The following is a 12,886-nucleotide window of genomic DNA, read 5'->3' as shown; positions in this document are numbered from 1 at the left end:
TTTATTAAAGTATAGTATCAAAAGGCAATACCTTCTGAAAATACACATAAACTTTGTGTCAGGCACATTTCTAAAACTTTTTAAAACACAAGTTCATAAGACCCAATTGTATTTCTTGTCAGATGGGAAACATTCTTTTATGACAAACTGCAGTTTGACTCACAATATCATAACTTGACTTTTGTCTAGTCATATACAAAGAAAACAAATCACAGATATTCTATACATATTATCTACAGAAGTTACCACTTTTCTTCCTCCACCCAAGTTTTACTTTCAAAAGCCCCAAACCAGCATCCTTAAGTCTTCAATATATGCAACTTGCAACTAGAAATTATCTTTTTCCAGAAAGCCTATTTATAGCCTGCAGCCACAGTATGAAACACTTGCAGACATCATTACATTCAGATATTGTGTAGCTTGAGACTACCTGATCATGTCATCAAATAATCAACAGCTGATATATCAAAGATGACACAGAATGCCTTTGTAGTAGACAGGAAATAGTAGAAGAGGAGAAAAATCTTACCTGTTTTTTTCTTTTTTTTCTCTAAAATAATATATCCAGCAATCCGTTACTAATGGGTAAAGTCTCTTCTCTCCAAAGATAAAGGAGCAGTTCAGGCTGTCACTTCAGGATCTCTGGACGGTAAGTCACACCAAATCAGCTTCCCACCAGATAATTATACAGATCTAGAGGGCTTCTAATAAATCAAACTCAACTATTATGCACAACTTTAAACCAATCTCTTCATTTTTCCCCCAAAACCTAAATTTCAAAATTTTGCATTCAATTTTAAATATGATAGATTGGGTCCGGATTGGTGGATATGTTACTTCAAGAGAAAATAAGTCAACACGTAGTAAGTTTAATTTCTCCAGTGTACCCATACCCACCATTATTAATGGCCAGTAACGAGCAGTGACTTTAACAAACAGGATAAAAATATCTAGCAATACAGGGTTTGGGTTTTTTTCTATTAAATTCAAAATAACCAAATCTCCTTTTTAGAATATTCAATGTGTAATTTTTCCAGTAAATCTAACAGTAATATTTTAGACTTCTGGATAAACCTCCTTATTGTCTCATCATCTAAGTGTTCAGGCAGAACGCCTTTACATTTTCTATCTGCATCTGCAATGCTCTAATGGATACAAGATATTCTGCCAAGAGTAACAGACATGAATTCCGAATGAGGACTGAAGCTGCTTGGCTGTGTTTTCTAAATTTCAGCAAGTGTTACTCTACTGAGAGTCATACCAAATGCAGTCACCTCCTAATGAATTCTGGAAGTTACAGGTAGTAGAATGAGCACCAAATTTCATTTTTATTATTACTTTCTTCCCCCCTTTTAAACAAGGGATGAAAGCCTCCAATGAACCTGTGTACTGTTATCTGTTGTTATTGAAAGCATTTACCGCACATGAGCAAATCTTTCATTACTGATCTTAAACATGAAGAGCATACCCACTGGAATCAGTATGTGAAAGCAGTTGATAGCATACCCACATGCAATCTTTACAGAAAAATGCTATATGCGATTATTTTGCATAAAATCTCTCACTGTTTTGTGCTCACTCTACCATTTGTCCTTTCATTGTGCCTAACATCTTTTATTTGGTCACCTAGACTACATTTTAAGAGTTCATTTGATATGTCTTCAAGTAACTTTCAACACCTTGTACAGCAACAAGGCATGGCGAGTAGTACTTAGATTAATTTGAGCACCAGAAACCATGCTGGAAAATGCAGGTTGTCACAGCACATTAATTACTCAAATACTTATTATTTGTAACAGCCAAGTTTAGGACAAGATATAAAGTGAATGAAGAAATTCTCTCAGCTTGCCAAAGACAGTTACCAGCATCAGTTTTCTAACTCAGCAGATTATTCCTCTAGATCCACCTGTCTACATGTTCTGAAAGCCTGAAAGTTTTTAAGTTGCTCAACCTTCAACAGAACCACCACTACATGTTGATGATACTCCACAACATTCCACCAGTTTCTAAAAAGATGCAAAAATTATGCAATAACAGAACTAAAAAAGAATAATATTCAGTTTTCTCTCTCAACTCTGGATGTAAAATCATACGCAAACATGAACATACGAAATGTCTTCAGAGAAACAATTACATGCTCTGAGAGTACCGATATTAAATGAATGTCTACAATGACAAAAAAAAAAAAGAAAGGATGGCTAGAATCAGACTGCAATAAGCAAAGAGAAAACTTCCAGCAGCACAAGAGCAATGAACTTCAGGTATTATCAGGTATTAAGAGCAGCAGCGTAACTTCAAAAATACCTAACAGTGGGCCAAAGAAGGCCGGCAAGTTTTCAACCAGAAACATGTTCTGGAAGACTAGTTAGTTAGTTTGTCCCTCTTGACAAGAAAAACAAATCTAGGAAATGGTGCTTACTAAAAGTAGCATTGGAAAAGCATGCTGCTTTGCAGAAATAATATTTGACTACAGACTGAGAACTAGCTGCAATGAACGGTAACTATGACTCATTTAATAGATACTTTTTTTGTCGTGGAGGGATTTGTGGGTGCCCTAGGAAAAGATAGGGCACCCTTTATCAATAACAAGACTTAGTCATGATGGCCTCAAGAAAACAAGCAAAAAAAAAAACCTCCATCCATGTGTTCCACATGAAACCCAAGGCCATCAGTATTAAAAACTTAGGAAAAAAAAGGGAGGAAATAAACAGAAAAGCAATCTGATGACTAAAGGGGAACTGAGGTCCTAAATTCTGCCCAAAGATCTAGGGTATCTTTCTTTTTTTTCCTTAGTTCAGCAGATGACTCAGATACAAAATGTCTCCTCCTTATGAGCTGGACATACACTACCAGGAAATTGCCCCATATAAAAACAGAGCTAGCATAACAAAGGTCTCAAAAATAGGTATTCACTTTTCTGTGACAGAGGTATTGCAATATTAATGCTGAGGGGGACACACTAAACCACACAAACAGAAAAAACAGCAGAAACTTATGAAAATATGAAACATTTTGCCTTTGTAATTCAGAAGTGGATTCATTTCTGTGACAAATGAACTACACAGTCACATATTTTATATGAATGCATGGAAAGGGCAAGTAAACCCACAAAGACCTTTTAATATGAAAGCACAGCAGCTCATTTACAGCCAGATACAGCTTTTAGTCAAAGGACAACACCACATGCATCACAAAAATAGAAAATTAAACCCAGAATGGGCAACTACTTAAAATGAGTCCAGTTGCAAGCGAAAGGGTGACAGGACAGGGACATACCCTTCAACAGAGTAGTTCTAATGCAAAGGAGAGCTTTATGCCTGAGATAGTTCCCAACTGCCTTTCAATTTAAGAAAATACTTCTGTCTCTTACTTTGACTAGAAGTATAGGAATATAGCAACCTGCCATGTATTTATTACTCTCCTCTGTTCATTAAACAATTATAGCATTCTATTACCTTCACAAAAGTAAATTTTCCATGCTTTTAACTGCCTAGCTAACTTTCCTAGCTAACATTCTTTGCTTTTCTTAAAAACATCCCAAACAGCAGTTCTTCAGACAACAGCATACAGCTATATTATTTCTATTACTGCCTTGTATGGCTTTCCTCAAAAATCCTGACTTTTTTTTTTTTAAATGAAACACTGAATGACTAGGTATTTTCAGCAACTTCTCTAAAATGACAGATTCCTTCTTTTGTGCTAGAACTCAAGTGTATTCTCATGAGGCAACAGAAATTCCATTTGTAATTTAGGTTTTGGGAGATATTTTGTCTATATTAATCACCAAGAACAAGAGGTCCTTAATCCAACACTGACTTTAAAAAATTTGGCTTTTCCTAAAAGGTGAGCAATTAAGATTTATAAGAACAGCTAAATGCAAATGGAAACATTTGCTCCATTTTTGAAGGACTGCCATAAAACAATTAGTAATGGCTGTTCTTGGACCAATCAAGACTAATATCCAACACTTTAAGTGTTTTTGTATCACAATAGATTTCAAAAGCTTGTAAAAGAAAAGAAGCGAGGAAAGGGAGCTAGTTAATTAATAGGTTGCTATCACAGACACTTACATACTTGGCTACCTCATGTGAGCCCTGAAGCCTATATTCAGCATAAATGACAGGGGAACAAAAGATGTTACAAAATTCTACTCAGACAATAATTATCCTCCATTCAAAGCCCCCAGGAACAGATTGAGAAATACAGAGATAAAAAACAAACAGAGGGACTGAAGACAACAGTAGGAAAAAAATGCTAAAGTGACACACATTGAGCCATGATGATTAACTACTGCAATCCTAAGCCTGTGTCTTGTTCTTTCCCTTAGTATGACCAGAAAGTACAAAAAAATCAGCTGGTTAAACAACGCATATTTAACACAAGATGATTATTATCAGAATGAATTGTTTTAAATTTTAGGGCTCTAGCTGTAACCAGCCTAGCCAAAAAACTGGAATACCAACTTTTACTGACTTTGCTAGGTAACTGACAGACTCAAAAGTACTACTGGTATTTCTGAGCTATGCCCACCTCTTTTAAACCCAATGTCTCTGAAATTGAGTTTCTTTGATCTAGACCAAATAAGTATACAGATTACCCTACTGAAAGACTTTCCTTCAAGACCAAAGCTTGCCATTATACTTTAAGGTATATAAAATATTTAATTCCAAAATGAGAAGGCCGAAGGTACAAGTTTCCTCTGCTGACTGTTTTGGGTTGGGGGGTGGGGGGTGGAGGTGTGTGTTTGTTTTGTTTTATTCAGTGATTAACATTTAAGATTAGATCAGCTGCTGGAATGATCACCTCTGAAACTTTCAGGGATCTATGCTCCTTATGCTATGCTTCCATGAGGCATAGGGTACATGAACAAAGGGTATGATAACCTCAAGAGAAGTTTCCTGTTGTTATTCACTCTCTCAGTCAGGAATTTTCAGACTAAACTACACAGTTCAGTATGGAAAAAAAGTCTAACCTTTATTAAAAAACTACTTCACCTGCAACACACTATTCTTACTCTCTAGGTTTTGAGTTTAGTTTTGTTTTCTGTCACAACTACTGTTATAAGCTGTGCAGGAGAAGTAACTTCTGGAAGACATCACTGTAACAGAAAAGTACTTTTTAGTAATAAAACTGCCTTAAAATAAAAAAAAAGCAGAAGATGTTATCTGAGAAGAAAGAGAGGAGAGGGAAGTGGAGACACAGTGACTAAAACTTGGTGGGGTTGGGGGTGAGGGAGAGGAAGGCATAAAGTGCTACCTAAACTTAATAAAAAACCCTGATTCATTTTCATATCCTACATGGAAGGAGAACTTCAATCTGAAGTAGTGTGGGTGGGACTTACCATCAAGTGATCCAGGACTGACAGCTATGAACTGCCCCAACTGTATCCATAAGAGGATGAAGCAACTCATTAATAACGGATTGGTGGATATGGGAATGATAAACACTACTATACCTAGAATTGCAGGTACAGATTAGGGGGAGAAAGAAAGAGAAAGTTAGAAAATACCATGCAGGAAATACAGTCAGCTCAACGATCCTGCATTCCCGACTTGATTATTATTCTCAGAGAGGTTAACCATAAATAGTCACTGACTGTGTTTCAAATGAATTTTGTTAACAAAACCAGCTCTTATTCAAGCACAGAATATGCACCATCAGGCATGATCCAAAGTTTAATGTGGAAGTGTAAAGCATGAGGCAAAACATCTCACTGTTACAGCGTAAGCAGCTCAACTGGAAAATGCACAAAAAAAATTGAACTTCAGCACTATTTAGTTTTAGACTCCCCTACCATTTATAGATTAAAAGAAACAGCGATAGAGCAGCAATAATGGTATCTTCACCTGTTTTCATAACAGAACAGGACCTTTGGGCAAAATTATTGCAAAGACGAAGGCTCAGCTCCCTGGATACTTTTTAAGAAATCCTCCTGTGATGGCATTTTTCAATTAAATATAATGTATCAGGAAACATAAATATGATCGCTCTTAAAATAAGGGATGATATATCTTACAGTGAACCTTACCTTGAAAGGTTTGTCCCCACTGTGTGTCAGCATATGCCTCTGCAACCAACTTTGACTTGTTGAAGGTGTATTATACACTTTGCAACCTTTCCACAAGCAAACAAACACCTAATAGAGTAAAAATGTGGTAAGTTTACGCAAGTCAAAGAAAACGGTAAAAAAAAGGCAGATTAGCAAAGAAGCCTGTTTTCACAATATGAAGTACTTCAAATAATTTTGAACAATAACCATTTATTTTGCAACACACTTCTTATATCTCACCAAGGAAAAAATAATTACAACTGCAAGTATTCAAAAAAGGAGGTCACTGGAATAAAATATCAAAACACAGATGCTCCTGCAGATAAACACAATCAAAAGCCACAGCATCCACTGTAAAGAGTTTGTGTTTGCACTCTATATCTGTATCTACCAGATATTAGGACAGAACATTTTCCAATGACAAATTTACATTTTCTGGATAGCAGATATAGAAATAAAATAATTTACTTTCATAAGCAAGTAATAATTTTATTCTTTGAGTGTGAAAAAGTAAAAACTCTTCATTACAATATAGTTGTTTAGACACCAGAGTTTTATATTATGGAATACTGGATACCTCTAGTTAGGGCCTTATACTCAATTCCTGATGAAGAAAGTTCCAATTTCTCCCAGGATTCAAAGCCTATGGGTGTTTTGTGATTCCAGTGTAAAGATCAGTCACATGCACAATAGTGCATTAAGGGGAGTAGAACTTGCTCATGCTGCTTTTCTCTCTCCTCTCATTGTGTCTATCTATAACTGAGAGAATAAAAAAGCTCAACAAACTTGCCTTTCATTAGAATTTCCTCAACAGGTCTGTGTGTGAAGGGAGGTATAGCCCTGATTTGTAGCAGCAAAATACAGTCCCCAGGAATAGCGTTGTCCATAATACAGGTTTTCAGAACTGCAGGAAACTAATTGGATTTTAGTTTCTTGTTCTCTTTTGGAGATTAAAAAACCTCAATCTTCAAAAGACTGTATTTTCAAAACAAAAAAGCAGCCACAGGAGTGCTATGTACTTGCTGTATAATATATAGATAACCCAGCTTACTAATACAAAGCTGGAAAACCGTGCATGACTGTATGACTGATCCAGATCTACTGATACATAAGGCCCAACCCCCTACACCTTTGAGGTCTGCTGCTCCTCAGTTTTGAGATCCCCCTGAAGCCACAGAATTGGAATTTTTGAGATTCCTGGCTCTGCAACAGCTCTGTAACTGTCCCAATATTTTTATCAGCAACTGCAGACTGCAGGGCACTCAGCAAAGGAGTACTACTATGAAGTCACAGATTGTAGAAATGCAATCCCTCCAAAAAACAAGCACTTGGTTTTACAACAACCCACCAGAAGTCCTGGCAAGGCTTCTTGGGAACCCTTGTCAAAAGGCTGAATCCAAAATATTTCTGAAAAAAATTTTTGGGAGATAAAAGGCTCTTCATGGATCTATCTGGTTTGTTTTAGAGCTATTATCTCAGTATTAGCTTGAAAATAAGCATCCTTGTATGGTAAAATGTGTATCATATTGCTTTTAAGTTCTCAATAAGCAGTTACTACTCCCACTTTTCTTCAAATTTATAGTCATTGTAGTTGAGTAATATCTGAAATCCAATCAAAACCAAAAGAATATAACTTCTAACACCAGTTAAACACCTCGCCAGCAGGTGGCAGACAAATCCTTGAAACAAAACAGCCAGGGTCAGTCCCCTTGCATAGCATCAAGTCAAAGAGATTTTCAAAAAATAAACCAACTCCAATAGGTGGATAAAAAGTGTGAACTGAATGCAACAGTTATTAGACACCTGGTGCTTCCAACAAGCTCTTCTTTCAGAAAGACAAATACAGTCTTATATTTTCTAAATAAAAATATCCACAAATCATGTCACATGGAATGTAAGTGAACAGAAATACAATACAAAAAACAACAAAAACAAAAAAAAACCCTAGAAAATCTTCCTGTCCCTTTTTAAGAAATGAAAAGGGGTCATGGATGGGATAACAAAGATCCCCGGAGATGCAGTTATGTGAAAGTCCACAGGATACCAATATACCTCATCCATTTCATTGTTTCATCCAGGATTCATAACACTTTTATAAACCTATGAAGCAAACCACAGAAATCATCTCCTGGGTGGCTAAAAAGCCAGATCACTGGATGGATGATTCTGATTAGAGCTTGGAATGAAAAAAAGTCACCAAATATGAAGCTGAAAGTTCAATCATACCAAAAAACATTAGTTAAATACAACCAGAGTCATGGTTGCCTCAGTGACACAATTACATAACAAATTATTTAAGGTAATGCAAATTAGCATTTTATTTAAGTCTCTTATTCACTCAGGATAAAGTGTAATGGCCTAACATTTTACTTCTGGAGAAGTAGCAGGACAAAAAAATCAAAAGGTAATGACTATTCTAAGTTAAGATTTGGTATTAGCTCTCCAAGAAATTAAAGATCTGCAACATACAGTGCTGAAGGCAGCCAGACTGCTTGTCTTTGATGTAAAGGTAGTTTACATGACATACTCCAGGCATCAAAGGTAATTTGGGAGGTCGGGGAGGGGCAGGTAGTTAAGTACAGACTTGAAATTACACTACTAGAAGATGTTTTGAAACATTAAAATTGTGAGACCAATGGAAATTGCATCATTTGACCAGAGATTAGACTGAAATACACATGATTATGCATGTACCTCAATTTAAAAAAAAAAAAAAAACTAGATGCAGTTATATTGAAGATCTACTTGACATCAGTACTACAAGCAGAGCTGTTTTGGTAAGACTTTGTACTCTCAAGTCACTGAATCTCACATCTTCTCTGGTATACATTCTGTATACATTTTACCTCTAGTGAGACTCCATTTGTAAAAATAATCAAGATATGACTTCAGAGTCCACATGCAGTAACACATACGCTAACAGTTTTAAGAAAATTAATTCTAAGTATAAGCACTTAAAGATATAGCAACAGCTTCAGGATGTTGAGAAGTTAGCACATCTATCAAAAACCTGATAGCTTCAAATCATTTATTAAGAGCTTACTACATTCTTAAAGTTAGGCATTCAATTAAAAACACAGAATTCCAAATCAAGTGAACTATGCAAAACACACAGCTGAATGCCTAATACCAGACTGCTGAAGGCCCAATCTTAGTTGCCACTAGCTACAGAACTGATACTTTAAAACATAAAATTTGCTACTTTCATTAAAGTGTAAAATATTGGCAACTAAGAAAGAGGGAGAAAACAAAAAGTAACACCAACCCCTCCTCGTTGACCATCCACATGTATAGAGCGAATGTGATCTGCCAAATCCGGGCTGGAGCTGAAGCAAGCATGGCAATGGTCCCAACAACAGTTATAAGCAATGCTTTTTGCAGAGGAGGCAGGAACTCCTTGTCCATTCATCATAACCGGAGTTGAACGCCCACTGGAAATTGTGCTGTCTACATCCATAATAGTGCTGCTTATGCTGTAAGACAAAAAAAAGAGAAAGTTCGTATTTGTTGCACATTAACAGAACAAAAAAACCATAGGTCTTTGGGGTTTTGTTTCAGATATATTTAGACAGGTTGAAAAGAAAATATTACACAAACTTAGTATTTATTGTGGTTCATCACCTTAACTATCACATATATACAGTCAGAAAACAGCTACTATTAATTGACAGTATAACTTCCTCTGGACACTGGCAACAAAAGGGAGGGATGGAAAATTCTCCCATGCACTGACTTGTCAGAAAATTAACTCTCATGTGATTAACACAGTCATTTTTAAGCTACATTAGACAGCCATTCATTATTTTTATTTCCCTGGAGAGAAGAAAAAGAAAAAGAAAAAAAGGGGGGGGGGGGGAGGGGGGGAGGGACAGGGGAAGAGGCATGCTGGGTCAGACCAGATATATCTAGCCCAGCATCCACCACCAAAACTAGATCCTTAAAAAGAATACAGCAGTGAAGTTCTATAGAAGGTTTAAGGTACTCCCAACACTTGTCCCAGCATGGTGTCTGTCACATGCATGGTCTAAACTAATGCTTTTTGTTTTGTTCTTTTAAAATTTCCCAGAGGAGCCAGCAGCAGCAGTGGGAATATGTGGCCAGCAGGGGTCATTTTCATCAGCTGTTCTGCTCTGTATCTTGGCAAATACAGAGCCAAGTATCAAACTGGACCAGAAAAAAATTGCAGATACTGTGCTCTTTCCATATATAAGCAAAAAGTACGGAGACAGATGGATGTTCTTGCTGGATAAACATTAAATAGCTACTGATGTATCTCTTTTTTACCTCGTGAACCTGTTCACTGCCTTTTAGGACCTTTATGTTTTTGTCTTCCACAAAGCCACAGCATTACAGAACAGCTCATCTTTGAAAGGACCTCAGAAGATCAGGTGGTCAAATCTCCTACTCAAACAGGAGCAAGTGAGATCAGATTGCTTGTGGTCTTGTCCAGTTGAGTTGTTAATAGGTGTTTTCAAAGGCTGGAGTTTCTGCTACCTTTCTGAACAATTTTCCCAATGGCTGATTAACGTTATTGTGGGGGAGGAGGAAAGTTTCCCAACATCTCATCAGAATTTCCAGTGTTGCAACTTCTGTCTGTTGCCTCTCATCCTTGGCAGCTGTAGGGTTGAGATGACTCTGGCTCCTCCTTTGCTAAACCTCCCTATCAGGTCACTGAAAACAGCAATAATCCTGCCTTGATCCTAAAACTGAAGACACCCAATCTCTCAGCTTCTCCATGTACAGCATTTGCTTCAGCCTTCTAACCACCTTGGAGACCCTCCACCAGATCCTCTCCAGTATGCAAGTAGCTGGGATGAGTCCCAGACTGGACACAGTAATCCAGACACAGTCTTAACAGTGCCAAGTAGCAGTGAAGAATCACTTCTATTGGCCGTATAGATATACTTTTGCTAATACAGCCCAGTATGCAGAAGTAATTTTTACATAGGTTACTTTACATATTCTTCTGAGCAAAGTGCAACGAAAAACAAATATCTAATTACATTAAAGAAAAAAAAATAATTTCCTATTCAGCTGTACATAATACTTATAATTTTCTAACTTTTATCATATCCCTTTTCTTCCCACCTCTTGCACATAATTACTATGCTAACACATTCTGCTTTTAAAAGTATAGGTGCTGTTCCATATTTTTTACCATCACTGTTTACATACCCATTATTGTTCTATTACACATTTTGAGAAGGATGAAACAAAAACACCATTATTCAAAATCTGAAGATATCATTATCATGTTTGCTCTTTTGCTCTAAAGGCCTTTACTAGCAATTTCTCAGGTTATCTGTATCTTTTTTAATCACTACTGTGCTAGCAGTTTTTTCCTGTGATAGATCTTGAAATCATCATAGATATTTGCCTTCTTTAGATTTCCACCCCTCACCCACCATGTGGATTCCACTGCATTTATCAATATAAAATGTCTTGCCTTACTCAAAATAACAGATTCCCTTTAGCAATGCTTTCCAGTTAAGCTTTAGTTTTAGCTACCCCAAGTAATTTGGTTTCATGAGCAAGTTCTGATCTGAGACACACCAGCAAGGTAACATTTATGAAAACGCTGACTACCGTATCCCAAGCGTAGATCCCTTAAAAATCTTCTTCCAACCCGTTAGTCTCCTCCTATTATTAAAACTGACCAATTATTCTTAGGCCTTTGTTTTCCAAGTTAAAAAGAAGGTTTTAGAAACCTTCTCAACAGTTTGCTTTAATAAAAGTATATCAAATACATACTTCCTAAACGCTATACAAATGCCACATGCTCCCCCCCCCCCCCCCCCCGAGTTTCTAAAGAGATCTAACAATTTACAAGGCATGGCTTCTACCCATGAAAGTCATACAGGCTCTTTGCTGCTACACAGCATTTTTGCATGTGCCCACTATTTTTATTTTCTCCCCTCTTCTATACCCTGAATACACACAACTTTCCATGATCCCTCCCCATCTCCCCCTTCCCCCTACCCCAAAGTAGTCTCAGTTCCTTTCATGACATACAAGCTCACAATCCGTGACTAGCAACTAAAGAAAAGGTGGCCAACAGAAGTCTATAGATACGGTTTTGAATCTGTTCCATATTGCTGCCTTTCCCAAAAAGCTTATTTTATATTCACCAAAAACTTCCAAGAAAACGCAACTAGCACTGAGCTGAAGCTACCAGTCGCTAGCGTTAACACCAACAGCGTTAACAGCCACTAAACTACTGGCAATAGTAGTTTAGGACCCATCTAGGAAATTGTCAGAAGCTTTAAGTGCAAAATATGTTGCAAGCAATCCCAATTTTTCCACCATGCCAGGCCCACAACAGATGCAACTAGGGAACTGATATCCCCTCCTTCCTCAGCTGATGCCTAAGCCAAAATTATCCCCAAAAATAAAATCTGTAAAACTGTCTTGTGAAAGCAAAGTTTACCAACAGGATGATAGGAAAATTGAATAAATAATGAAATGTGACCCCCACACACCTGACTTTGTGTTATCCAAATACAGTTTTCTCAAAATCAGTACTTAGAAGTAGATTTGAATGCGTCCAAGATGGCACACAGCCTGACCACTTCTGTCGCATACAGTAATGTTACACAGATCAGTGGTTCCAACAGGAAGTTGCTTAACCAAGGACGGCAAAGGACTGCAGACACAGCACCCATGCAATAGTTGCCTCAGACCATCTCATGTGGATAAGTAACCCTAACTTTGTCACAGTTAAGAGGTACCAAAGTACAGTACTTAAAGTAGGAGTTCAAACTTCCAAGCTATTTACAGTCAGTCCGAGTTTCTACATCCACTGACAGCATTAGTACCATTCTCAAAAACCCCACAAAT

The 12,886-nt window shown here is 37.1% G+C and overlaps 1 protein-coding gene across 3 annotated transcripts in view; it reads right to left on the bottom strand.

Annotated features, from left to right (window-relative positions):
* AEBP2 (AE binding protein 2) overlaps positions 1–12,886 on the bottom strand; it is a 53,877-nt gene that overhangs the window by 24,624 nt on the left and 16,367 nt on the right. For all 3 annotated transcript variants that reach the window (XM_075505773.1, XM_075505753.1, XM_075505762.1), the window contains exons 2-3: positions 9,315–9,522; positions 6,029–6,136 (exon numbers count right to left, since the gene is read on the bottom strand). In XM_075505773.1, coding sequence (XP_075361888.1) covers positions 6,029–6,136; positions 9,315–9,522 — 316 coding nt within the window. The remainder of the gene's footprint in view (positions 1–6,028; positions 6,137–9,314; positions 9,523–12,886) is intronic.

This window comes from Mycteria americana, chromosome 1, assembly GCF_035582795.1.
Source record: "Mycteria americana isolate JAX WOST 10 ecotype Jacksonville Zoo and Gardens chromosome 1, USCA_MyAme_1.0, whole genome shotgun sequence".
Classification (NCBI taxonomy): domain Eukaryota; kingdom Metazoa; phylum Chordata; class Aves; order Ciconiiformes; family Ciconiidae; genus Mycteria; species Mycteria americana.
The sequence above is the reverse complement of the archived record's forward strand: the minus strand, read 5'-3'. Positions and strand labels throughout refer to the sequence as shown.